The sequence below is a fragment of the Leopardus geoffroyi genome, chromosome D4 (assembly GCF_018350155.1).
Source record: "Leopardus geoffroyi isolate Oge1 chromosome D4, O.geoffroyi_Oge1_pat1.0, whole genome shotgun sequence".
In the NCBI taxonomy this organism is placed as follows: domain Eukaryota; kingdom Metazoa; phylum Chordata; class Mammalia; order Carnivora; family Felidae; genus Leopardus; species Leopardus geoffroyi.
The window spans coordinates 82681275-82708492 of NC_059342.1; the positions used below are offsets into that span (position 1 = coordinate 82681275).

The 27218-nt window shown below is 60.4% G+C and overlaps 1 protein-coding gene across 3 annotated transcripts; it reads left to right on the top strand.

Annotated features, from left to right (window-relative positions):
* Positions 1 to 3660: 3660 nt before the first annotated feature.
* On the top strand, positions 3661 to 26573 carry CRB2 (crumbs cell polarity complex component 2). 3 transcript variants are annotated; one of them, XM_045470404.1, is made up of 13 exons: positions 3661 to 3837; positions 11106 to 11429; positions 13309 to 13504; positions 13622 to 13761; positions 14197 to 14382; positions 14580 to 14693; positions 17399 to 18274; positions 18364 to 18872; positions 19409 to 19574; positions 20416 to 21199; positions 22006 to 22122; positions 22665 to 22782; positions 24475 to 26573. In XM_045470404.1, exons 1-13 carry the CDS (start codon positions 3741 to 3743, stop codon positions 24697 to 24699), a joined length of 3852 nt encoding a protein of 1283 aa, XP_045326360.1. In that variant the 5' UTR covers positions 3661 to 3740; the 3' UTR covers positions 24700 to 26573. The 3 variants fall into 3 exon arrangements, with proteins under 3 accessions (XP_045326360.1, XP_045326362.1, XP_045326363.1); XM_045470406.1 differs by lacking the exon at positions 14580 to 14693; XM_045470407.1 differs by lacking the exons at positions 14197 to 14382; positions 14580 to 14693.
* Positions 26574 to 27218: the final 645 nt, after the last annotated feature.

Below are 27218 nucleotides of genomic sequence, written 5' to 3' on the forward strand. Positions count from 1 at the left end.
GCCAGGCACTGTTCTAAGTGCTTCATGAATAATTAGTAATCCTCATAATATTCTATGCAGCAAAGTGCTGCACAGAAGAAAAAAAGATCCCTCCCCCCCCCCTTCTTTTTTTACTGGAGGGCTAACTGAGGCACAGAGAGGTGAAGTGACTTACCCAAGGTCACACAGCTGGAAAGTGTAGCAGCCATGATTTGAACCAGCATCTGTGCATTTCACCACTAGCCTCTAATGGCTCGTTCTGATATTTCAGTTAGGGCATTGGGATGGTTCTCCTTGGGGAACTATATACAAACATATGCCATTTCATTTCAAGGGAATAAACGGTGATACAAGATATCTGTCCACGGGGCACTGAAATGGTTAAGACCCACTGGCGGAGAGCTCACAGGTATAAACAGGCTCACCCAGGGAGGGAGGTGTGAGAAGGGTAGGGGGCTGGGAACAGATCCCAATGCACCCCAACATTTTGGGAGGAAAGAGAGCAAGAGAAGGCCAGGAAGGCAGAAGGGAAGCCAGGGGAGACGGGGAGACTCCAAGGATGGGGGAGTAGGTGAGAGTGGGGAAGGCCTCTGAGAGATCAGAGAGGTCAGGGCTGAAGGTGGCCCCATGTGGCCACAAAGGGTTACCTTTGAGCAGGTTTGCTCAAAGGAGCAGGGTTACCTGAGCTGGTTTGAGCTGAGGCGGAGGAGGAGGAGGAGGAGGAGGAGGAGGAGGAAATGCTCCGCTCCCCCTCCTCCCTCCCTCTTCTCTCCTGCTGTGCCTCCACTGGCCCCCTCCCAGAAGCCAGAGCGAAGACAGTCCTCGGGACCAGTGGGGTGGAGGGGAGGAGAGGAGGGATCTGCGTAGAGAGTGGGAGACGGAAGAGTGGACACGGCCCCTGGGGAAGGGAGATGCAGGACCCAAGTGGGGGGATCCAGGGCAGATATCACCTTGGAGATCCCCTCAGTGGGGAGCAGCCCCGGGCACCATCCCCTCCCCCATCCAGTCCCTGGTGGCAGCAGCCCCCTCCTCACTGTACCCTGAGGTAGATACAATTATCCCAACTTACAGATGGGAAAACTGGGGTCCAGAAGAGTAAAACAGACCAACAAAACTTGCCTAAGGCCACAGGGTAGAACCAGGATTCATACGAAGCAGGGGGGATGCCGAAGCTGGGGCTTTACCGGCATATCTCCCTAGGCTCCAGAGGGGGTGGGTGCCCTCAACCAGGGAGAAGCCAGCAAGTAATTCCTGAGCAGAGTGGAGTGCAGCTACTCAGCCTTGAGTCAAGGATTCAAGGAGTGGAAAGGGCTGGTGTCAGGCCACCCCGAGTTCAAATCCCACCCCTGCACTGACTAGCTAGCTGTGGGACCCCAGAAGCCAATCTCACCTCTTGGAGCCTCCGTTTCCTCATCTGCAAAATGGGGACAATGCTCACCTTGCAGTGCTGTTGAGGGGGTGAAATGAGGTTATGCTGGTTCCCTTTCCCCCTCCTCACACCTGCCCCCCAGGCCGGGAGGATGGGGAAACGGATTCTCCTAAGGGCCCGTCTCTGCAGAGGGGCTGGCCTACTCTCACTGTCTCTTCTCCAGACTCGGACAGGGAGCGGTTTGCCCTGTCTACCCTCCGCCCGCCTGCCATGCCGTGGCTCCTGGCCTCCTCCTTCTCGCTCACGTGGGGCTCCCTGGCCCAGGATGTTCATTTTCTGCATCTCTCCCTCCCCGTCCACATCCACCCATCCTCCAGACGTCGCAGGGCACTTCCAGGTCTGGCCACAAGGTGGTGCCCAGCGGCTGCAGGACGCGGGCTGGGGCGCGAAAGGGAGTTTGGGCTGGCGTCCTGACCTCAGGGCTCATTGTAAAAGCGTGGATGTTTGTGTCTGTGTGTCCAGAGCCCCAGGGGGCTGTGGGAGCCTTGCTGTCCTCCTGTCCGCCTCCTCCCCGGCTGCTTGGATCTCTTAGGAACCTCTGAGACACAGAATAAACAGACGTTGCTCTGCCGCTGCAGCTCATTAAAGAGCTTTACAGGGTGGGAACTTATTTCTGTTTCACAGATTAGAAAACTGAGTCCCAGGGAAGGAAGTCATATGCCGAGGTCACTCTGCTAATCACTGGTAGAGCTGGGTGCAAACTGGGATCTATCCAGCTGTGGGGCCTGTGCTTTTCCCTGCAGAGTTGAGAGGGGCTTGGTGCTGGTGGGGAGCTCCTGGTATCTGTGAGAGGCAGGGAATTTAAATAAAGGTGGTTTGGGAGTGAGGAGGGTCCCAGAGACCAAGGAGCACCTCCCACCCCAGAGGGAACAAGACTCCAGGGTGGGGATGGGGCAGGATGTGGATGAGGGGTCCACCCAGGCCCTCGGCTCCCTCTCTGAGCACTTTGCCAGGGTTGGAGGACCAGCGGGGCCATAGGCCACGCATGTGGCATGTGATGCCACCACTCTTCTCCCTGCTTTTCTGTGGACCTGCGAGCACAGCCTGAGCTCCCCCAATCAATCAATCAATCAATCAGTCAGTCAGGTCTGTCTCTCCAGACTGGGCCCTCTGGGTGTCAGGTCACATCCCACAGCCCAGCACAAGGTCTGGGTGGCCAGAGTCCATGGTCGTTGAATTGAGCCAAATGGGGTGCACTGGCAGAGGCCAGTGGCTAGGTTCAGAAAGTCCTTTCAGCAACAGTTTCTTCCTCCCCCGGAGCTGAGTGCAGGGGAGGAAAGAATGGGCTGCTTTTTGATGTTGTGGTGCCTTAGAGATGGCTTGGATTCCCAGGTCCAGGTCCCCCAAAGAACCTCTCCTCTCCATGCAAACAACTTTCCCTTCTCCAGCCGGCAGCAAGCAAACATCAAATGCAGCAAGAGATGGTAAGGTCAGACAACAAGAAGGACTTCCCAGCAGGGGAGAGGGAAAGTTTGCTTAGCTAGAGCTGCCATTCAGTAGAATGGGCTGCCTTGGATTGCAGTGAGGTTTCCAGAGTTGCAAACAGCACAGGCAAAGATTTAGGCCAAGGCGGAGAAACAGAAAAAGTTCAGTTTGGCTGGTGAAGGAGTCAGGGGCCTTATCCTGAGGGCTATGGTATGAGGGGCTGTGTGTGGCAGCGTGGGGCCCCAGGGAGTGAAGGGGAGGGATGGGATTAAGAGACAGTGAGAAGAAGAGCCCCCAGGAGCTGGTGGACTGAGTGTGGGGAGGGGAAGGGGGCTTTGGCCGCAGGGTGGCGGAGGCCTTGTTCAGGTGGGAAGCACTGGGAGGGAGCGGGCTGGGTGGGAGGGGCTGGGTGGGAGGGGCTGGGGCTTCTGAGCAGAGAGGAGGTGTGAGAGGCTGCTGGATGCTCAGGCCTAGGCTGGGGAGGGAGGCCCAGGCTGAGAGGAGATTGGAACGGGGTCCAGCAGGGTGGGATAACCTAGGACTTGGGAGTAGCTGGCATCATCTGGGGAGAACAGAAATCCCCCCTTCCCCTAGAAGCTGAGGCAGCGGGACCGGAGAGGTGGGAGGAGGGGGGGTTGGGGGGGCACGGAGATCAGATCCGACTGCAGGGGCCCCTAAGGACTGTCTGGAGCCCTGGGGCTTGGGGAGACAGGGTGGGTCAGACCCCTCCTCTCCAGTCTGTCCCCAGTGGAGCAGCCTGGGAGGGCCTGGGGTGGGGGAGGAGGCGGGAGGAGAGGGAGGGAGGGGCCGGGCCTCTGTCCACGGCATTAGTGCTGGTTGGAGGGAGAGGGGGGTGTGGAGCCAGCCAGGCCGCCTGTTCCCACAGCCGCGAGCTGAGCGTGCTGCCATGGCGCTGGCCAGGCTGGGGACCCTGGCCCCCAGGCCCCCGGCCCCTCTTCTGCTGCAGCTGCTGCTCTTGAGTCCTGCCCTGGCCCTCCTGGGTGGTGAGTTGGGGCACAAGCCTTGGGGGGTGGGGGGCTGGGGGTCTGTCTCCCAAAGCAGACACGCCAGGCCCCGGGGCTCTCTGTGTGGGTGCCAGGATGGACTGCAGGGCTGGGCGCAGGCCAAGATGTGGGTGCAGAGGGGTGCGCTGCTGCCGGAACTTGCGTGGAAGAGAGTGCGTCCTGGGACTTGGGGGTTGCTGTGTGGGGTGGGGTGGGGGGGGGGGCTTTGTGAAGGGATCCTGGGATGGGCTGTGCGGCTTGGGAGGGGTGCTGGGGCTGGGAAGTCCTGGGCTGTGAGTGTGGGGGGTTGCAGGTAGTGTGAGCCTCACCCCAGGGTCTGCTGTGAGCGTGCGCTGGGCTGTGGGGTGTGAGCCGTGGGCGTGTTAAAGTCGTGAGCTGTCCCGGGTGAGCGGTGAGCCGTTGTCTGAGGCTTTCTGGGTGAGGTGTGCTGTGTCCGAGCACAACTTGTGGGACATAAGCTGTCAAGTGGGTTGAACTGTGTCTTAGCTCTGGACATGGGGACATGGGGACGTGGGGTGGGGGCAGCAGACCCTAGCCCAGTGGATTGCAGTGAAGGGGGAGGAGGAGATCAGAGAAACCTGGCAGCTACCTGCATCCCTCCATTTGTGTATTAGCCTTGCCTGCACTGGGGGGCTGGGGGTGCTCTGGGGCCCCTGGGGGTGGCCAGGCACTCAGGTGCATGTGTGCCCATCGCTGTCCCCTCTTTGGCACTCCCACGCCAAGCTGAAAGGGCTTCCTGAAGCCCGACCCCATTCGCCAAACGGTTTTGCTTTTGTCCGAGCAGATTCATGGATTCACGTGTGCACGCCTGGACTTCTTCCTGGGGGGTCTGGGGGACGCTTTGTCTCGGTCACTATAGCTACAGGGCCAGGCCTGGGAAGTCCCCTGACCCCGCCTCCAGTGCTGGAGGAGGGAGGGGGAGCCAACCTGGGCGGGTGGCCTGGGCCTCACTGCAGTGGGAGGGGAGGCGGTGAGGGGACTCACCCCTCGGACTCTCAGGGTGGGAGGTCAAGCCTCCCCAGGCCCCTGGGGGCTTCTTCCCCATTCACGGGGAGGCCTCACAAAGGCTTCATCTCCTCCTCTCTACAGGGCCCTTGGGGAGGACGAGGACCCCGTTTTGTAGTGGAGGGCACTGAGGCTCTGGCAGGGATGGGGGCTTACGAGCTGGGCCCCTGAGGCAAATCTGGGCTCATGAGAGGAGGTGAGGGTCTGCTCTCTGCTCTCTGCACGTGAGGGGCATGAAATCCTGGTTTGTGGATCTGCTATCCGTCCCTGCCCTCCAATGTCTGCACTCACATATGCATGTGCACACAGAAAAATGACAGACTACCTGCAAACACATGCACACGTGAACACACAAATCACACACATGCATGCACACACACACACACACCTGCACACTAGTGTGGCATGCACAAAGGCACACAGCACCACATGAACAGGTGTCCACAGGCACACGCCTGCACACACCAGTGTGCATGTGTCGACGTGTGCATTCATGCTGAAATGTATGTTTACGTGAACCCCGACGCAGAGTCGACACAAAGTAGATGGGTGCTACAGAAAAAATGGACACTGGTGTACGTGCTCACCTCCGCACAACCCTGCTGGGGTGCCCAGGGGCGGCCTTTCCCACTGTGATTGCTGTGCGGGGGGCCTCCTCTGGGATCCCCAAAGGCTGGGGTGAGGGCACCGTGGGCATGAGCGTTTCTGGATGCCAGCACCCGAGGCCTGAGTGCCAGGAGAGGGGCTGGGGATTGTGCCACCTGAAAAGGAGTTTCTATTCCAGAGGGGATAGGGGTTTCTGGAAGCCCTTGGGCCCCTGGCTCGGCTGCTCTTGCTTGCCAGGCCCGGAGCCGAGCCCCTCCACCCTGGGCCCACGCTGCCACAAAAGCCTGGCTGGTTGCTGTGGAGAGGGCCAAGCATCTTGGAGTACAATGGGGCGTGCTGGGCTCTCACATCCCTCCCCACACCCTGGGAGCCCGCTGACAAAGGGACAGCAGTTCAGTCCCCCAAGTCTGGCCCCTCCTCCAACCAGGGGGGGCCGACGGGGGGACTGTGGGACAGAGGCAGGGGTGGAACGGGGCGCCACACACATGTGAACCGACCTCAAGACTGGCTGGATAGACAGCCTCTGCTCCAGGTAAAGGTTCGTTGGTCAACGAATAAATATTACCACCGACCGCCACCTGGAAGATGCTGTGCTAATGAACTAACATGATGGGCTTTGTTGTTTTTGTTTTTGTTAAAGACTTTATTTATTTATTTACTTACTTACTTACTATTTTTAAGTAACCTCTACACCCAGCGTGGGGCTCGAACTCACAACCCTAAGATCAAGAGCCGCATGCTCTACCAACGGAGCCAGCCAGGCGCGCCACAGGATGGACTTTGAATCTCACCACCGCCCTGTGAGGCCGGCTCTCACACCCCCAGTTTACAGAGGAGGAAATGAGGCCCAGAGAGGGTCAGGAACTTGCCCAGAGTCACAAAGCTAGCGTGTGGCAGGGCCTGCATTTCACAGCTGGCTTCAGTGCTAGCCTGTGCAAAGTCACGCCCCTTCTCCATGCTTCTGCTGAAAGAGGGCAAGCCATGTAGCTCTGAGGGCCATCACAAGAATTTGATGAGAAAACACAGTGGTTCCCCAACTTAGGTTTGGCGTGGAAGTCCCAGTTTCTAAGCACATTTTAGATGGAGACCGCTAATAGTTAACAGTGGCCTGTTTGGGCAGCAGAACCTCACCAAGTCCGTCTGGCCCTCACAGGGGCAGTGTCTCCACGGCCCTAGGGCTCTGAGACCAAAGCCAATGCCAGGCAGCGGGGAGGCGGTGAGTCCTGACAGCCATTGTTGCCATAACTGTTACCAAAATTATAAATATTTGCCCCCTGCCCCCTTTTAGCCTTGGGGGGTAAACCTTTTTGTAAAAGAGTACTCCAAACTCTCCTGTCTTGTTAGAGTAACTTAGCCCTCTCCTGATGGCTCTGAGGCAGTATTTGTATCATATGGTACTGTTATTCAGTCCTGTCCTCGTGGCCTAGTGATATCATTAGATGGACAGTTTTTGCCCCTGTGTCAGAAGCTCCCACATCTTACAAGATCTTGGGCCACTTCTTAGAAATATCCTCTTTCTTGGAGTGCCTGGATGGCTCAGTCGGTTAAGCGTCTGACTTCGGCTTAAGGGCATGATCTCACAGTTCTTGAGTTCAAGCCCCGCATCGGGCTCTCTGCCGTCAGCACGGAGCCCGCTTCAGATCCTCTGTATCCTCTGTCTCCCTCTCTCTCTGCCCCTCCCCAACGTGACAGTGCCCTCCCTCTCTCTCAAAAGTAAACATTTTTTTTAAGCATTAAAATTTTTAAAAAGAAAATAGAAGAGAAAGAAATGTCCTCTTTTTTGCCTTGTCAAGACAAGAAGCTTCTCAAAATCCACCCATGAGTAAACACTTCCCATGAGTTGTCAGCAGTGATCACTAGGCCTGTTATAAGTGCACGTAAAGGAGGAGTTACTAAGCACTGAGTGAAGGACAGCTCGCTCTGCCCAGGCTGATCCTGGAACCTCCCTGCCTGCTCCAGCCTTTAGAGACTTTTTCCAGTGCCTGGGGAAGGCTGGGCTGGAATGCACTAAAATGACAATACATGGCTGGTGAGTTGGCATTTGCAAAGTGGGAATTTCACAGGCTTTGGGAGATGTGGACCTTTCAGAAGTCTGGAGATGGCAATCTACTTTGTTTTTTGAGGGATACCTTGGGGCAAGTTTATAACCTCTCCAAGTGGGAAGACGGTTTTCTCACCCGGGCCCACCTTTCCTGGTTTGAATCAAATGTAATAATGTAATTATAGATGCAACACGTGCACCACAGCCTGGAGCATATAGAACGAGCTCAGTAAATGATTGCTGTTATATTATTATGGTCGTTCTCTCTAGGGAGAGAATTCCCTTCCTGGTGTCGGGATCTGGGCCTTCCGGGGGACAGGGCAGCGGGTCAAAGGGGAGGGGCATGTGTCAGTTAATCCCTCCCCTGCCAGGTCGTCCCAGGCAGCCTGAGAGGTCAGGAAGGATTTGTAAAGATAAGCACAGGCCCCTCGTTGCCCTGGCGACAGGCCACGCCCCCCCCAGGCTGGCTCAGGGATGGCCCCCCTTTGCCCCACTGCCCTCACCTCTCTGCCTCTCAGCCCAGGGCCAGTCTGGCTTTATGGTCTCACTCCTGCAACACAGAGGACCTAAGGTCAGCGGTTCCGTGCCTCGACGTGCAGAGGATTCCCAGGAAGCATGCTGCAGTGCAGATTCCCAGGCCCCAGGCCCCAGAGCTCTGAATCTCCAGGTCTGGAGCAGGGGTCAGAAATCTGTACTCTTAACACAGGCCGGAGGGTCTGGAAACCCCTGGGGTGAAGACCTGCGTTTGGATTCCAGCCTCTTATGGGCTGTGGGACGGTGAAGTCACTTCATCTCAAGCCTCACTTTCCTTAGCTGTAGAACAGGAATAACAGCACCGTCTATCTCCTAAGGCGAACATTAATTAAGATTAATGGGAATGCACAAGAAAGACGGCTGTCTCTCACAGGCAGGCTTTCGGGGCTACTGCATGCCTTTTGGGACAGGCAGCTCCCTCCCTCTCCACCTGGCTCTCACTGGAGGAGCTCCTTCCTCCCCTGTGGCTGGACTGTGTCTCCTGGGGTCATGGGCCACCTGCCCCACGGTGATGCAGCACCCGCCCCATTTCCCTCACACACTGTCTCCCCATCCTGGTCCCATCTGCTCTGAAATGGAAGGCTCTGAACTGGGGGCAAAGCCCCAGATCCAGGTGGGGGTCCCTTAGGCCACACGGTAAGGAGCAGCGCCTTGCTGGCATTAAATGAAGGGCCTGCTGGTGCAGGACCCGGAAGCTAGGCTCTTCAGAGTGGGCGCTATGGTTACTGTCTCCCAGTCCTGGGCTGTGCTGGGTTGACGGACCCTGATCAGAATGGCCACAGCCCTCACCAGGCTTCACACAGGTCACCTCAGTGGCTCCTCACAACACCCCATGAGGTGGCACTGTTAGAACCCCATAAGCCAGGCCTGTCTGATGCCCAAACTTGTGTCCTTTCCTCAAGGAGCTTGATTCACCCCCACCCCCATCCGGGCATCTTCCCACCTCCCTCAGACCATCTTTCCACCTCCCTCAGACCATCTTTCCACCCCCATCAGACCATCTTCCCACCCCCATCAGACAATCTAGCCCTAAAGGACATGGCTCTAAACTGATCAGCCACAGTGGCTGGGGTGGGAAAAAGAAGGATGAGCTTCCCAGAAGCCCCTCAGAGAGACACAGACACGCTGCCCTCACCTACGTGACCTGGCTTGGGAGGGGGGCTGGGGACTGATGCCTTGAGCTGGGGAGGGGCCTGTGGATGCAGGAGTCCTACAGGGTTATGTCCGCCTGCCCCTTGCAACGCGCTTAGCCCTGGGTGGGCACGAGAGCCCCGGTCAGGGAGTGAGGGAGCCCGTGTTGAGCTGTACCAGGTGCTCTGGGCACTCGGGGGTGGGGCTGACAGCCAGGTTCTCTCCCCGGCGCCATGGTCCACATCTCCATATCCCTGTCCCCCATCCTGCTGGGCCCTGGCTGGGAAGGGTGGGGGTCGGCCAGTGGACGGCCCTGCCTGGTGGAATGTGGATGGCTCTGGAGAGGCTGTTGAGCCTTATCTGGGGGGTGGGGGGGTCTTCACCAAGGTGGGGGAAGGGAGGCACAGGGCCTGAAGCTGTTCCAGGCCTGGTTAGTGTCTGGATGACAACCTGGGCAGAGGAGGAGCACCTCTCAGAGCCCCAGGTTCGGGGGGGAGGGGGCTCCTGCTCGTGGGTGGTTCCTCTCCCCCCATCACTTACTGAGTTCCCACAAGCGGGCAACTGCATACCTGAGGCTTTGAATCCTCCCACATTCTATGAGGCATGCCCTATTATCATCTCTTTTCTGATGGGAGACAGAAGCTCAGTAGGAGAAATGACTTGCTCAAGGTCTTAGAGCTAGTAATTGAGCTGGGATCTGAACCCAGGGCAGTTTTACTTAAAGCCTAAGTTCTTTTTTTTTCTTCCAAATTTTTATGTAAATTCTACAGTGCAATATCAGTTTCACGAACAGAACTCAGTGATTTGTCAATTACATATAACACCCAGTGCTCATCCCAACAAGTACCCTCAATACCCATCCCCAAACTAGCTCCTCCCCCACCCACCTCCCTCCACCACCCCTCAGTTTGTTCTCTATCATTAAGAGTCTCTTATGGTTTGTTTACCTCTCCCCCCACCCCACCCCCTTTCCATATGTTCATCTGTTTTTTTCTTAAATTCCTCATATGAGTGAAATCATGTCAAAGACTAAACTCTTAATCCAGCACTACAGGCTCTCAGGCAGGTGGGGCAGGGGGCGGGGAGCTGGCTCTCTCAGTAACTTGGCTTCTAGATCAGCAGGTGACCCTCTAACACGGTGGAGGCAGCACAGTGGCCTGAGCCGGGTGTCTGTCAGCAGGTCTCAATACCTGTCCTGTACCCTGTGACCTTGGCCATGCCAGCGGTCAGGCAGTTGCTGAGGGGAGATACAGTGAGGGCCAGGGATCCCCTGAGAGGTTTCTAGGCCCGAGGGGAAAGAAGAAAGATGAGGGTGGGAAGGAGGGACCGGGAGGGGGCCCAGCTCACAGTCCCGGCCTTTGAAGTCCTTCATCTCCGGTTTCACACGGGGATGGAGCTGCCAGACCCCTAGCAAGAGAGGTGGAGGGGACAGTGGGAGGACACCCCCCACCCCCAGGAAACGGAGGAGCCACAGAAGGGAGACCCAGAGCAGACTCCCCTCCCCCCAGGGGGCTGAAACATGTGACAGGCTTGAAGGTCGTCCCAGTGCTAACTTGCCGTGAGACCTCAGGCAAGAGTCTTTGCTTTCTCTTGAGCCTCAATTTGCTCTTTTGTAAAATGGGTATGACAGAGCCTGCCCCAAAGGGCCCCTGCAGGGAGGGGGTCAGACAGTGGAGCACAAAGCTCCCGGAGTCCGAGGGTGTCTGCCCTCTGCTCCTGCCCGGGTGGGGGTGGGTAGCCAGGCATCCGGGTCCCATTTCTCTGCTACGGAGACCCTCCTGATGCGCGTGGCCTGTAGAGTCCCTGGCCCTCCCTCTATCCTCCTGAAAACAGACAGAGCCATGCTGCTTTCCGGCTCTGGGGTGCACCTGAGTTGTGGGGAGGGGAACGTCCTGGCTCCCCCCACCCAGCCAACTTTCTCTCTTTGCAGGAACGGTGCCATCGGAGACCCCAAGTGTCTGTGCCTCAGACCCGTGCGCTCCAGGGGCCGAGTGCCAGGCTATGGAGAATGGTGGCTACACCTGTGGGCCCACGGAGCCCCGGGGCTGTGCCAGCCAGCCATGCCACCATGGCGCTCTGTGTGTGCCCCAGGGCCCAGATCCCGATGGCTTCCGCTGCTACTGCGTGCCCGGATTCCAGGGCCCACGCTGTGAGCTGGACATTGACGAGTGTGCATCCCGGCCCTGCCACCACGGGGCCACCTGTCGCAACCTGGCTGATCGCTATGAGTGCCACTGCCCCCTTGGCTATGCAGGTAACAGCCTCAGCCGCCCTGGGAGGAGGTCTGTAATGTCCATCCTGTCCATCCCGTCAGCGGCTCAGGGTGTCAAATCATGAATTCAGCTCCGACTTTAGTGTAGAGACATCCACTCTGGGTCTTGCTACAGAACTGACGCTTCTCGGGCTGACCTGGCAGCTCGGGATGAGAGTACGAACGTGTGAGTGCGCATGGTGCCTGACATTTAACAGACACTGCGCAAATGTTACTTCAGTCCCTTCTAGAGTTCAGTTTGGTGCTGCAGTCTATACCGCAGTGGGGAGCCTGCAGTATAGACACTGCTGGTTCTATGTCAGCCCTGAATTCAGACAACTGTGCTCTGAGGGCAGAAGGCAGTTTCAGGTCACCCCGGAGCAAGGAGTACAGGCCGGAGGGACTGGGTTCCAGGGGAGATGGATCTCGGCACTTTGGAGACGGGTCCCATGCGTCTTTCTCACCACTTGAGAGTCTCGGTGTCTGGAGTATCAGTTGTGTGTGTGGGAGGGAGGTCACGCCAGGGGCCTGTGTGTCTGCCAGCACCTGCGGGGTGTCTGGGCTCCCTGAAAGTATTTGTGGGAAACGTAGGTGTGTTAGCAGGTGTGCGTGTGCCAGATGTGCGGTGCTTGGGCGCTTTGGGGGAACACTTTCTGGCTGAGTTGTGGATGTGAGTGGGGGCAGAGTCTGCCATGACTCATTTCTCTCCTCCTCCTTCCGTTCCAAGCCAGGCGGGGGAGGCTGGGATTCCAGGCGGCCAGGGCCTGGCTCCCCCTGGCACAGGGAGGGTGGGAGTAGGACTGGGGTGGGAGGAGTGAGGGGGTCACGGGAAGGAGGGGCCATGCTTTGTGCTCACTGAGCTGGGAAGGGGGGACGTTTCCAGCTGGAACCAGCTCGGCTCCTGGCCCCCCAGAACCAACCCCGCTTAGGGGGCAGGGGGCAGGGCCTCCGGAGTCTACCATGACATGTGGGCTCCCGGATGAACTCAGGCGGCACATCCCCAGACCCTGAAATTCTCCATCTCCCTCTATCTCCACACATCCCCAGTCCCTGGCCAACTGTCTCAGTTTTGGCTCGGACTGAGGGGGTTCCCAGGACCCAGGACTTGCAGTTTTCGAAGCAAGACGGTACAGGGGGAGCCAGGAGAGGCTGGTCACTCCAGCATTTCTCGCAGGGGCACGTCCCTCCACCATGGAGGCCCTCTCTACATGTTCTTCAAAGCCAGCAGAGTGAGCCTTCTACAGTGTCCACAGCACCGGGTGATTCAGCTGCTTCCAACTTTTAGGATAAGCCCAGATTGGGGCCCCCAATGCCCCAATACCTCCACCCCTGCCTCGCCTCTTCCCCTCTCTCCTTTGCTCCTGCCCCTCCATGCTCCCCTTCCTGAGGGCATCATGCCCCAGCCCTTAGCTACTCCTGACCAGTTCCCCACCCTGGAATCCAGCTGCCATCACAGCCCCATCCCAATGTAGTGCGTGCCACTCATCTTTCAAAAGGCTCTTCTTCCAAGAGGCCTTCCCTGACTCCCAATACCCAAGGCCAAAACCCTGGCTCTTGCTTTTTCTGGGATCCAGCACGCTCCCATTGCCGAGTTTATCACAATTAAAAGTCCTCATCTATGTAATACTGGCCCAATCACCGTCTCCCCGGCTAGACCGCTGTGGGCTCAGGAGACAGGGACGTCTGTCTGGTTTCTACCCCATTGCCACTGCTGGCTCAAGAAATACCTGCTCTAGATGAACGGACCAACGGCTTCTCTCTGGAGCCTCAAGTTTCCGCTCCTTGTAACTGTCTGGAGCTGGTTTCAGGGCGGCCTGCCTGGGCCTCTTTCGACCTCCCTCTGGGAGTCCATCCGTCTGTCTGTGTCTTCGGCCCTGTCCAGGGGTGACCTGCGAGACGGAGGTGGACGAGTGTGCCTCGGGGCCCTGCCTGCACGGGGGCTCGTGCCTGGACGGCGTGGGCTCCTACCGCTGCGTGTGCGCGCCGGGCTACGGGGGCGCGAGCTGCCAGCTGGACCTAGACGAGTGCCAGAGCCAGCCGTGCGCGCACGGGGGCCGGTGCCACGACCTGGTCAACGGGTGAGCTGACGGAGGCGTGGGAGGGGGCTGCGCGGGACGGGAAGGCGGTGGAGGCAGGTGGGTCCCCGGTGCCGTAGTGCTCAGTCCGGGCCGGCCGGGCCTCGCTCCCCGCTCCAGGTTCCGGTGCGACTGCGCGGACACGGGCTACGAGGGCGCGCGCTGCGAGCAGGAGGTGCTGGAGTGCGCGTCGGCTCCCTGCGCGAACAACGCGTCCTGCCTCGAGGGCCTCGGGACCTTCCGCTGCCTCTGCTGGCCAGGTGCGTGCGCGTGCTGGGGCGCACGGGCGCGGCCCGGGGCCGTGGGGCCGTGCGGCCGGTGTGCGCCTGCGCTCACCTGCCCTCCGAGGGTGTGCGGGTGACTGCAGCTTCTCTGAAGTCAAGGTTTGCAGTAATCTGCCAAATAGGGCTCATCACAGCACCTGCTCCTAGCATTGTTGCGAGGAAGGGAAAGGTGTAATGCGCGTGGAGCCTCGACAGGTGCAAAGTGCTCACTAGTGCTGCTAATAATGGTAACAGGACCCTGTTGAGGGCTGCCACGGTCGTGCCTACCCTCCTCATTGCATCCCTCCCTCACCGTTGGTGCCCCTATTCTGAGTTGTCGTCCCAGCCTGGCCCCGGGTTGGCCTGGCACCAGTGGTGGGGTGCGGCCCGGTGACACCGTGTGACGGGCTGCCCGCGCACGTGTGCCTCCAGGCTACAGTGGCCAGCGGTGCGAGGTGGACGAGGACGAGTGTGCGTCGGGCCCCTGCCAGCATGGGGGACAGTGCCTGCAGCGCTCAGACCCAGCCCTCTACGGAGGCGTCCAGGCTGCCTTCCCGGGCACCTTCAGCTTCCGTCACGCTGAGGGTTTCCTATGCCGCTGCCCTCCGGGCTTTGAGGGTGAGTCCCCCTACACCCTTCCAGGGAAGCAGGTCCCTCGGTGTCCGGATGCAGGCCTGGCCCTGCCACACAGGGTGCCACCTGCCTGAGTCGGCACTTCTTGCCGGGTCTCAGTCTCCATAGCTCTAAAATGGGCCCTTCCAACTCTAGTCTGGTTCTGAGGGCACAGGTGGGAACCACGGCTGGCCCTCTTGCAGGGGACGAATGTGACGTGGATGTGGACGAGTGTGCCTCACGGCCATGCCTCAGTGGAGGCCGCTGCCAGGACCTGCCCAATGGCTTCCAGTGCCACTGTCCGGATGGCTACACAGGTGCCTGGGGGTGGGCTGGGCTCCGGGGCAGAGCCAGGGCAGAGTTGGTGGGCCTGGGGTGAGAAGGTTCTTCTGGCTGATATGTGGAGGCTGGATTGATGGGGATGAGGAGATCAGGAAAGAGGCGGGTGTGGGGGTCCAGGTGACAGCTAAGAGGGGCTGAGTGGGGACTGACCGGGCTTTGGAGGTGAAAGCGGAGGAAACTAATTGGACTGAGAACCCTTAGGAGGGACAGTCTGCCGGCCCTAGGGGTTAGTCCAGGTGTGAGTGGGAGATGTCAGGAATGCTGGCTGCTTCTGCCCTGGGTGATGTTGGGTGAGCCTTGTCCGTTCTGAGTCCGGGTGTCTGTGGAGCACCCATAGGGAGGAGCCTGGGTGGGGGTTCGCAGTCCTGGGACTGGGGCCCGGGAAAAGCCAGAGACGGAGGGTCAGGAGTACAATTGTGGCAGCTGGGGCCACGGGTGGCCAAGGCTGTCCGGGAGAATGTGTGCAGTCATGCGCAGAGAGAACTCTAGGCACCTGGCATCCAAGGGCTGGGCAGAAGCCGACGGGCCTGCAGGGAGAGGACGGCAGTTTGGCCAGGACAGAAGAGGTGAAGGGGGGCATCCCCACTTGACCTCTGGGGAGCTGCTGCCTATGGGGCAGGAGTTGGGCTGCAGAAAGCCTCTCCCTGCCTTGGGTACCGCAGATGCGTAGACACACAGTTACCCCTGCACAGATAACTGGTGAACCCGAAGAACTCACACGCTCTCTGAGTGTCCCTGCCCGCTCTGGAATGCCTGTGACACTTCCCCCACACCGGCCCACATTCCTGCCTGGGCACACTGCCTCCTCTCCCTGGCAGGTTTCCTGGGCACTGGCTCCCCTGCACAGGGGAACGAGGTGGTGATTACCGTCCCTCCCACCTCAGCTGCCCAGAGATGCTGGGCTCGGTGTCCCCTACCCCCGGGGTGGCCACCACCCCCGGGTGCCCTGAAAGCCCGTCTTCTGTGCCCCGCGGGCCAAGATTCCCAAGTCCTGCCCGGGAGCAGTGGCCTTGCAGGCCCCTGGCACACACTGCCCCCCCCCCCCCCACAGCACACGCTGCCTCTGAAGAGCGTTTCTGTGCATTTCGTTCCCTCCTTGTCACCCCACCCCCGTGAGGTAGGGTTCTTACACATGAAGTAATGGATGCTTGAGAGAGGGGGTGTCATTTCCTGAGGTTCACCAGCGTCAGCCAAAGCCCAGCTCCTCCCCAAGCTGAGCTCAGCGGATGGGTGACAGGGAGGTCAGGTCTGAGGTCAGGGACGGGGCGGGGGAACCCCGCTGTAGGGCTGTGCTGCTTGCCACTGTCCACCCCCATCCTCCCTTTGGGTCGTGCTGGCCTGGGGGAGGCCAGTGCCTGGCATTCCTGAGGCGGTTCTGAAGGAGGCGGCTGGCCAGGCGGGGAGCTCTGCTCCCTGGGCTCAGCACCCACCCACCAGTCTCGGCCATCCATGGGAAAATGCAATGGGGCCGCGGGCTCTGTGGACCTTCCTGGGGGGCCTGTGGCTCCTGGCAGGTATGCAGGGCCTTGGACAGGGTGAGGTGTGGCCGGCTGTCCCCAGGAGGCTGTGGTGTCTGTGGGCTGACTGGGACCAGGATTCAAATCCTGGTGGCTTTTCTGGGCCTGGGCCCCTCCAGCTGGGATATGGGTCGGGTCAAGGGCCAGCCTTGGTTGTTTTATGGAGGCTCTGACTGAGTTGGGGTTGGGCTGTGGTCTCTTGACCCAAACTGGGACCAGAGCACCTCGTGTGGGAGCTCTTGGAGGGGAGGGTGATGTGGCCCCTTCAGCATGGGGCCCTGGGGGCAGAGGGACTGGGGGATGAAGACTGGATGCATATGCCCACCCCTGCTCCCTCCTCCATCTGGCACTCTGTCCACAAAAGCTGTGCCAGACCCCTTGCTGGGCACCAAGGACGTATTCAGGTCCCTGGAGGAGATCCCAGCTGAGTAAACAGATACTTTCAGTACAGGGTTCTGGGGAGCTGTGTCTGGGGGTGGGCAAGGAGTCGGGAGTGACACAATAGCTTGGGAATCAGAGAAAAAGCCCCTTAGGGGACTGACCCTTTGAATTTGGGCTTTGCAGGGTGAATAGGAGTTTGAAGGCAGGGTCAGTGAGGAGGAGGCGGAGGCATTCCAGGGAACAGTATGAGCAAAGCCCTCAGAGAAATGCTGTCCAGGAAATGCCTGGAGGAACAGGCAGTTGGAGGTGTGTGGGGAGCAGGGTTGAGACTTGAGGGCCTGGGAGGGCCCAGCCCCCGAGGGATGTGGAATGCCAAGGTGAGTGAGTGAACCTTAAGCAGCAGGGGAATCTGGCCAGGCCAGGAGATGGATGGTAGGGGTGGCTGAAGGCAGGCAAAGTAGAGGACACTAGACTGTGGCCCTCAGAGCTGATGAGGCAGACAGGTGGAGTAGGGGAAAGGCGGGGGGGGGGGGGGTGGGGAACAGAGAGTGCTTAGGGGATTGAATCCACGGGGCATGGAGGCCCACCAGACATGGTAAGGGAAGGGGCATCTTAGATACCAGCCTCCAGGGACTTCAGGAGACCATGAGAAATCTTTTGGGAATTAGGAATTGGTTTGGTTGACAGGTGCTGAGATCCCTGTCCCAAAAGGTGTGTAAGTTCTGCATCAAGAATGTGGTTCTTGCCTTGTGTGCTGAACCTTGGCCTGGTCTCTCCTGAAGGCCTGACGTGTCAGGAAGATGTGGACGAATGCCTGTCGGAGCCCTGCCTCCATGGCGGGACCTGTGATGACACCGTGGCAGGCTACACCTGCTGGTGTCCGGAGACCTGGGGCGGGCACGACTGCTCTGTGCGGCTCACCGGCTGCCAGGGCCACACTTGCCCACCCGCTGCCACCTGCATCCCCATCTTCAAGTCTGGGCTCCATAGCTATGCCTGCCGCTGCCCACCTGGTACCCACGGACCTTTTTGTGGCCAGAACACCACCTTCTCTGTGGTGGCTGGGAGCCCTGTGCGGGCCTCGGTGCCAGCTGGAGGTCCCCCGGGTCTGGCACTGAGGTTTCGCACCACACTACCTGCCGGTGCCTTGGCCACTCGCACTGACACTCAGGACAGCTTGGAGCTGGCACTGGCGGGGGGCACGCTTCAGGCCACACTCTGGAGCCATGGCAATGCCACCGTGCTTCCCCTGGGGCCGCTGGACCTGGCCCTAAATGATGGCCACTGGCACCAAGCCGAGATTTCGCTCCGCCCGGGGGTCCTGGAGCTGCGGCTCTGGCATGAGGACTGCCCTGCCCTGCTGTGTGTGGCTTCCAGTCCTGTGGCCCCAGCTCCCGTGGCTTCCGCGGCCCCGACGCCTGCCGGGTTCTGCTCCGCCCAGCTGGGTGGCGCAGCCTTCGAAGGCTGCCTCCAGGACGTGCGTGTGGACGGTCACCTCCTGCTGCCTGAGGATCTCGGCAAGAATGTCCTCCTGGGCTGCGAGCGCCGTGAGCAGTGTCAGCCTCCGCCTTGTGCCCATGGAGGGGCCTGCGTGGACCTGTGGACCCACTTCCACTGCAAATGCCCCCGGCCCTACAGTGGTCCTACGTGTGCTGATGGTGAGGAATGAGCCCGGGGGACCCTGGGGCAGACAGTACGCCTTCCCCTCGCTCACGGGCCTCTCACCTGATACCCTCTCTCCCCGCAGAGGTTCCTGCTGCCACCTTTGGCTTGGGGGGCACCCTGAGCTCTGCCTCCTTCTTGCTCCACCAGCTGCCAGGCCCCAACCTCACCGTGTCCTTCCTCCTCCGTACTCGGGAACCTGCTGGCCTGCTGCTCCAACTTGCCAATGACTCAGTAGCTGGGCTAACAGTATTCCTGAGCAAGGGCCAGATCCAGGCTGAGGTGCTGGGCGGGCCCGCTCTGGTGCTCCCTGGGCGCTGGGATGATGGGCTCCGCCACCTGGTGACGCTCAGCTTCGGGCCTGACCAGCTGCACGGCTTGGGGCAGGAGGTGCACGTGGGTGGGAGGCTCCTCCCCGCGGACGCCCAGCCCTGGGGTGGGCCCTTCCGAGGCTGCCTCCAGGACCTGCGACTCAATGACCTCCACCTCCCATTCTTTCCGCCGCTGCCGGGGAACTCAAGCCAGCCCGGCGAGCTGGGCAGCAGGCAGTCCTGGAACCTCACCGTGGGCTGCGTCTCCGAGGACACATGCAGTGTGAGTTCCCTGGGGAAAGGGGTGGGTCCCTTTCTCAGGGTCTGTCGTGCATCATGGGGGGTTAGCATCCCCTTCTACTGGTGAGGAAAATGGCAGGAGGTGAAGCACTGTGTCCAGGTCACGGCTGCTAGAGACTGGATTCACATTATTCTCTCTGGCCCAGCTGCTCTTGCCCTCTGGTGGTCCCCATACCTCCCTCCCCAGTCTTGGTCTGAGACAGACACCCGGGCCCAGGCAGAGGGCTGGCTGAGCCTTTCTGTAGGAGCTACCTGGGGGACAGGGACATCCCCGGGTCCATGAACACAGCACCAGCCTTGGAATAGACGGAGTGTGAACTCTGGCTCCTCTATTTACTGGCTGGGTGAGTCAGGCAAGTGGCTTCTCCTCTCTGAGCCTCAGTTTCTTGATCTGTAAAATAGGGACAATGGTGACATCCTCTCTAATTGTCTGTGAGGAGTTAATGTGTCTGTAGTGGTTATGGAGGGGTGGTGATAGCCCCCAGGCCTGAGCCAATCCCTGCCCTGATTCTTCTGCAGCCTGACCCCTGTCTCAATGGTGGAATGTGTCTCGTCACCTGGAATGACTTCCACTGCACCTGCCCGGTCAACTTCACGGGGCCAACATGTGCCCAGCGGCTGTGGTGTCCTGGCCAGCCCTGCCTCCCGCCTGCCACCTGCGAGGAGGTCCCCGATGGCTTTGTCTGTGAGTGTGTACCGTGGGCAGCCCACATGCTGGATCGTGGACACCCAAGCTGAGTTAGAGCCCACTCTTACCCTCAGGGCGCATAGTGGGCCAGGATGCCAACACCCCCAGCCCAGCATGGTTAGGCTGCTGCATGCAGAGGGACAGGTTTTCTGGAGGAAGACAGCACTGACCAGGTTTCCAAGGGCAAGACTGGGCATAGGGGAGGACATTTTAGGGAAGGACAATAGCACCCGCAAAGGCCCTGGGGTTTATAAGAACAAGTGAAACATAGTTACAGGTGTTGGGGTGGAGCTATTGCCAGGAGGGGCCTTGAAACCTAGGCCAGGCAGCTCAGGACTTGTTCCCAAGGGTCGTGGGGAGCCATGGGGCCGTTTTAAGCAGGAGAAGGACATGATCAGCATTTTAAAGAGATGACTGCATTTTATTAAAATGCATGATCAGCATTTAAAAATCTGCGTTTAAAAAAGATGCTGCAGTGAATAGCCCTCAGTGATGAGACAGAGCCAGTACACTGAGCAGGGAAGGGGGCAGATTTTTTGAGGCATAACTATTGCCTGGTCTGTGACCTGGAGGGTAGGGTGGGCCATGGTAGGGTAGGGGCAGGTGTCCCCAGCACGGCCGGAAGCTGGTTCTCCGAGGTACAGAATTATGAGTGGGTGGAAGACACAGCCGGGGGGGGGGGGGGGGGGGGGGGTTGGTTCCTGGGATTAGATGACAGGCCGGTGTGTGTGACCCCTCGAGATGGGCAGGGGCAGTGGGGACGGCAGGTGTCTCACCCGGGTGCTTGGGCCCGGGTGGAGGCCGCTGGGCCATTCCCTGACGCTCTCTCTCCCCGCAGGTGTGGCCGAAGCCACGTTCCGCGAGGGCCCCGCCGTCGCTTTCAGCGGGCACAACACGTCGACGGGGCGCTCTCTCAGCGGCCTCTCGCTGGCCTTCCGCACGCGCGACTCCGAGGCCGGGCTGCTGCGCGCCGCCGCGGGCGCCCACACCGTCTGGCTGGCCGTGCGCAACGGCTCCCTGGCGGCGGGCGTGCGCAGCGGCCGCGGCCTGCCCGGGGCGGTGCTGCCGGCGTCGGGGCCGCGCGTGGCCGACGGCGCCTGGCACCGCGTGCGCCTGGCCATGGAGCGCCCGGAGGCCGCCGCGTCGCGCTGGCTGCTGTGGCTGGACGGTGCGGCGACGCCCGTGGCGCTGCGCGGCCTGGCCGGCGACCTGGGCTTCCTGCGCGGTCCGGGCGCCGCGCTCGTCCAGCTGGCCGAGAACTTCACCGGCTGCCTGGGTCGCGTGGCCGTGGGTGGCCTCCCGCTGCCCCTGGCGTCCCCGCGGCCCGGCGCGGCCCCCGGCTCGCGGGAGCACTTCTCTGCCTGGCCCGGGGCGCCGGCCCCGCGCCTCGGCTGCCACGGCGCCCGCGTGTGTGTCCCCTCGCCCTGCCTGCACGGCGGCGGCTGCCGAGACCTCTTCGACGCCTTCGCCTGCGCCTGCGGCCCGGGCTGGGAGGGCCCGCGCTGCGAGGCCCGCGCCGACCCGTGTCGCTCGGCGCCCTGTGCTCGAGGCCGCTGCCACTCGCGCCCCGATGGCAGTTTTGAGTGCCGCTGCCCGCCTGGCTTCGTGGGCCCGCGCTGCAGGTGCGGAGGGCCGGCGCGGCCTGGGCCCGAGGGGCCCTGTGGGTTGTCCGGGCGGGTGGGGGTGGGGGTGCGGCCCTCAGGGGTGGGGGGTGGGGCGCCCCCCCCCCCCCCCGCCCCTCGCAGCCGATGCTCTGGTTCCGTGGGCCAGCCACTTCCCTTCTTGGAGCCTCCGTGCCCTCATCTGTGAAATGGGAACAGCAGGCCCCTAGGGTTGCCAGCTAAGACCCAGAACAGTTTGAATTTGAGATAAATAACGCTCTCGTCTGGGGGTGCAGGGGGAACACAGGGCTAGGTTTGGAAGAACACCTGGAGGCTTTCCTGCCTAGCCGCCCACCATTCACGTTCATGCCCATTAGTCCCCTGAGGATGATGACAGGGGCAGAAGGAGATGGTTGGAAGTTTTGACACTTCCCCCTGTCAGTCTGGTTTCGACTCCCTACTCCGTTCGGAAGCAAGCTTAGGGAGGGTTGTCTGGCCTGACTTCCCCCTTCCCTAGGCTCAAATTTTACGTTTAGGAACATGGTTTTTGTTCCAAGGAGAGTCCTGACATTTCATCAGCTTCTCAAAGGACTCTCTCTGTGGGGAGAGGTTCCCATCCAGGGTCTGAAGGTTGTGCACTATGTTGGGCGTGGGGACCACCCTATGCCCCATCCCTTCCACCTCAGACACCACTAAGTCTGTGGCAGGTGGGCCCCAAATTCCACAGCTCGGAACACGGAGGCTCCACTGGCCTATTGTAGCCTCAGGGGCTGGGGCCAGGTCCCCCGCATGCCGCCCCCAGCGTAGACATTGTGTTTTCTCCCCAGATTGCCTGTCCTGCCAGAGGCGTGCAGCTTGAACTTCACCTGCCTCAATGGTGGCCCCTGTGAGGGTGGGCCCCGGGCTGCCAACTGCAGCTGCCAGGAGGGCTTTGCTGGCCAGAGGTGGGTCTGGGGGCCGGGGGCCTGGGAGCTGGGCACGGTGGGCCCCTGGATGCCCTCCAACCAGGGCAGGCAAAGTGGGGTGTGGATCCTTGCTCACCATCCATCCCTCACTGTGATCACAGTGCCAGACAGCCTACCTGTGCCACTCGAGTGCTTTTCTCCTGGGCTTTTCAAGGCCGTCCTCTGTTATGCTGTCACCTGGGGAAGTAGTTGCCTGGTGGTGTTTCTTAGAGCCTCGTCCTCAGCCCGCCTGCCTCGGGTCGCCCAGGGAGACTGGACAGGTGCAAGTTCTGGGCCCACTCCGCAGAGAGGGCATCAGCACACCTGGGCAGCCGCCCTGTGCTTCCGATGGAGCCAGTCATCCTCAGCCATGAGCTGGGGCAGAGGGGGGTGGTGGTGGAGGTCCCAGTATGCTTCAGTCACCTGGCGGGGACAGCGGATGGACACCTGTGTATTGGTTGGGGGTGGGGGGAGTGTTGAGAAGCTAAAGCAGATGGGGGAAGAAGGCAGCTTCCTCAGCCTTTACCTTCTCTGCTTCCCAGATGTCAGATCCCCTGTGAAGCCAACCCCTGCTTGAACGGGGGCACCTGCCGGGCAGCCGGTGGGGTGTATGAATGTATCTGCAGTGCAAGGTTCTCAGGCCAGTTCTGTGAAGTGGTGGTGAGTGATGCTACAGGGGCTTGGGGGGTGTCCTGTCTTGGACGTTAGCGAGATGATTGGGGGATGGGGGGTGGTGCGGAGAGCATATACGGCCCACTGTTCCTGGACCAACCCTGTCCTGGGGTACGGACTAGTGGGGAGAGCCTGGGGGGCCCACCCTCCCTCTGGGGACTGGCAGGGAAACGGCTGGGCACGGCCAAGTCCTATTGGGGATCAGGATTCGGGACCCACAGGATCTTGGAATTCTGGGATTTCAGTTGGCCGATACACGAGCCTGCGATCTCCAGTCGTTTGTGTGCCAGAATTCTAGAGCAGGACGATTTGGAGAGCCCAGGATTCTGAGCCAGAGCAGGCTCTGCGGCCCAAGGCAGCCCGTGACCGCAGGGAGGCTCAGCTGAGGAGGGGCCCAATAGATGGGGCCCAGCAGGCCGCTTGAGTTTAAACCCCCTCCCCACCGAGGGGTGGAACAGGTGCCACAGGCCCAGTGGGCAGTGAGCCCACAGTGGGTGCTAATGGGAGAGACGTAGGCCGGGAGGCCTGGGGAGGAGCCTTGATCTCCACAGGCTTCTGGCAGCCCGGGTCATAAACCCGCAAATCCCCTCTGCTTCTGGGGAATGTTTCCTTTCAAGTTGAGCTTTACGGCCTCTGTCTCCTCCAACTACCCTCCTCCCAGGGCCAAGGGAGGAGATGGCTTTACAGCTCCCCAAGAAGTGCCCAGGGGTGGAGGCTGGTGAGGGCCCACTCGGGGCTGCTATGAATTTTTCTCTACAGCCTTGGATGCCTTTTCTCATTCAGGGCTGGGTCCTGGGACTTGGGATGCAGGTCACAGTGGGCTGAGAGGCTTCACGGGACAGAGGGAGGGCCGGGGAGTCTGAGACTCTTAGGCTCCAGAATCCAGGAATTTGGTGATTTAGTGGGAGGTGGGGGGGGGGGGGCGGTGCTTAACAATTCCAGGCCCGTAGAATCTTTGATGGTGGCATCCTGGCAGTCTGTGACTGGAGATGGAGAGGTCTTCTGGGCTCCCTAAAGCTTGGTCTCAGTCTCCCTAGCTGGGCAGACCCTGGTGGATTCTGAGCTCCCCATCAGCTAGGTCGGCCTGCCCCCCCCCCCCTTTCCTGCCCTGCACAGGCCACCTGGCCGGGGAGCCTCTCCTACTGCTTCACGAGAGGCCTCCCACTTTAGAGTGAAGCATGGTCTCCACAGACACTAAAAAACCAGACCACCCTTTGGGATGGGGAGGGATCAAGTCCCCGTGGCCTCAGATTGGAAGAGTTTACTGCAGGGCGGGGGAGGCCGAGTTGGGAGGCTGGGTGGCAGGGGCCATCTCTGGCCACTAAAGGAAGGGCCTGCAGCTGGAATTCAAGACTGAAGGACGGTGGTGTGGCCACGGCATGGGCACTGGGGGCAGACGGAGGAGACTGCCGTCCTGGCTTGCTAGTCATGTGGGGGAATCTGGGCAAAGCCCCTGTTTTCTCCTTCAATACTTACCAAGAGCTACCACGCAGGCCTTGCTCTGGGCACTTGGAATTTACCGGTGAACAAAATAAAGCAAAGATTCCTGTCCTTAGGGACACGAGGGAGTGTCCTCACTCCCCCTCCATTAGACCACTGTAAGCGTCACGTAAAACCCCACGCACAGGCTCGCACCCTCCTGCTCCCCGGTCTCAGGCCTGGTGACTTGGTCTCTTGCAGAAGAGCCTGCCGCTGCCACTGCCGTTCCCGCTGCTGGAGGTGGCGGTGCCCGCGGCCTGCGCCTGCCTCCTCCTCCTCCTCCTGGGCCTCCTCTCAGGGATCCTGGCGGCCAGGAAGCGCCGCCAGTCAGAGGGCACCTACAGCCCGAGCCAGCAGGAGGTGGCTGGGGCCCGGCTGGAGATGGACAGTGTCCTCAAGGTGCCGCCCGAGGAGAGACTCATCTAGGCCTGCCTGGCTGCGAGCTCTGGCACCTGCGAGGTGCGCCTACCTGAGGACCCAAGGAAGCCGCTTCCAGGAGCCTGCGGGGAAGTGGCTGGCCTCTTACCAGCCTTGGGGAGCTGCCGGAGAGCCTGGGAGACCTGCTGGGCAAGTGTCACCTTTGCCGGCAGCCCCTGCCTGCGCCCCATTTGTGGACGGGAGAGGGGAGCACCGCGGGAAGCACTCAGGGATGCAGACCGGGGCCTGGCAAGGCCGTGGACGTCTCCATCGGACCTGCCAGCTCTTGCCCCGGCAGGCGGACTGCTGTGCCGGGGAGGGGCACACGCAGGTGCACACGGTGCGTTCAGAAGTGCGTGTGGGCACGTACCTGGGGACTGCTGATCTGCAGATGCCAGTGAGAGTGTTCTGGATGGGGCTCGTGGGCCTGTCCGTGCCTTTGCTGTGGGCGTGCAGGACCGTGTAGTGGATGCAGGCCCCACAGAGGTGCGGCTGGGCAGCGGGGATACCCTTCGCAGCCCTGGGGCAGGGGCAGTACGTGTTCTCCGGGAGGCCAGGCCAAGGCTTGCCCAGGGACCGAGACCCCCCCAGCTCTGGCGTCTTCTCCCATGTCTGAGGCTGTCCCCAACCTGGAGGCAACTGGGAAACCGGAAGGAGGGTGGTCATCAGCCAGCGGCCCCTGGCTCCCAGGACAAATGCTCCTTCCGGCAGCTGTGTGGCAGAGTCGGACCACAGCCAGGGCGGATCTGCGGGAGCAGAGGACGGGCTGCCCCCAGCCGTCCCACCTTGCGGCCTCCACCTACCTCACGGCGCTGTGGTGAGGATCAGTGGATGACAGCGGGGAGAGAGCCTGGGACGGTGTGCACTACTGGGTTGTCTGGGTTACCCTTTTAGCTTTCAGGAAGGGTTGTCCCTCTGGCTGGAGCCGAGAGAAAGTTGGGGGTGGGCTTTCCTGGGGGCCTGCAAGCGGGCCAGAGGATAAAGGAGCAAAACTTCTGCCTCCCCCCCGCACCCCACCCCCCCACCCCGCCACGTCCCGCCTGACCACCTCTGGTTCTCCAGGGCCAGCACTCCCCAGTCACAGCTGCCTGGCGAGGCCACTCCTTCACCTACAGACCAGTCATCTCTCTAAATGGCTGGGGGGCAGGGGGGGAGGTGGATTCAGGACTCGCAGGAAGTCCTCCGAGTTGTTTGCTGAACTCAGCAAATGTTGGCATGGCCTCTTTGTGTCGGGGCTGGTCCTGCAGACACAGACACAGACACAGAGGAAGAATGTGCTGCTTTCCTTCCAGTCAGTCCCTTCCCTGGTAATGCCTTCACACTGATCCCAGAGGAGCACCCGCCCTCCCGGCCCCCTGTGCCGGGCCTCCTCCCAGCCCCACGGAGTCCCTTTGTCCCTGACCTGGAGACATGCCCTTCTGTCCCTCCTGTTTCCTTGGCCAGCGCCTCCTGTGCCAAGGCCAGGGGACCCCTTCCCAGTTTTAGATTGGCGGTTGACTTTCCCCGGCTCCCCTCGGGGTCTCAGGCAGCTTCCAGAGGCACAGGATCAAATCTGTGGGAGAACCGCGTGGTGATGAGGGGTAAGGGAGCATGTGGGCAGCTCAGACTGAGGTGTTCAGCTGAGGCTGGGACAGGAAGGGCCCTGAACGCTAGGGTAAGGGGCTTGATGAGTCCTTATCCTGTAGGAGGTGGGACCTTTCCCCCAACCTTCTCCACTATGACTCCTGGGAAGGTGGGGGAGGAAACATCTGGTACCAGCACCTTAGCCACAGCTGGTGCTTTGGTTATTTACTTTATTAAATCAGGGATTTGACAAACCTGTGTCCTTGCAGACTCCTAAGACACACGGAACCCCAATGAATAAAAGTGCCACTTTTTGGGGAGCCCTATGTTGTCCTCCTCTCTTGTCCTTTTCAAGGACGGCCCAGGGACGGGGACACGACTGGATGATGGGCACATGAAGGGTGACTGGGTGTGTTTAATACCTACTCTGGGTGCTTGGTCCCAATCTCCCCCAACACAACAGAGGTGTTGGTTTTTAAGGCTCTGCCCTTGCTAATGACCTAACTATGGGGCTGAATTTCCTGCTGTTCCCTTGAACTTGTTCCCTGGAGCATGGGCACTTTCAACACCACCGGTGACCTGCAGCCCTGCTCCAAGGACTGGCCAGGCCTGGGCATGCCTGTGACCATCCCCCGCCCATGCCCTACTCCAGAGGGAGAAGGACCCGGTCTCAGAGGCTCAAATGGAACAGAGGCTGGGGAGTGGGCCAGGGGTCAAATTCTTCCCTGACTGCTCTGAGCCCTCCCTTTCCCCCAGAGCTTCCTCAGGACACAGGGATACCAACCTTCTCCCCAAGAAGATTTTATTGAACGCACACACAACATTCACCCTTGGGTGCAAATTCAATCCAGCCAGTGAAGAGACAACAATGCTCTCGAGAACACGGAGTGCTCGCCACCAGCCCCCAGCACAGCCGGGGAGACCGACCACGGGGTGGGCTCTGCTTCCCTGGGGCCCCACAGCAT

Bases quoted from the DNA above. Each gene is read 5' to 3' on its own strand.
- CRB2 (XM_045470404.1), top strand. From the start codon at position 3,741: ATGGCGCTGGCCAGGCTGGGGACCCTGGCCCCCAGGCCCCCGGCCCCT. The intron at 13,505-13,621 runs GTGAGCTGACGG...TCCCCGCTCCAG, and splicing joins TGCCACGACCTGGTCAACGG to GTTCCGGTGCGACTGCGCGG. The intron at 13,762-14,196 runs GTGCGTGCGCGT...GTGTGCCTCCAG, and splicing joins CCGCTGCCTCTGCTGGCCAG to GCTACAGTGGCCAGCGGTGC.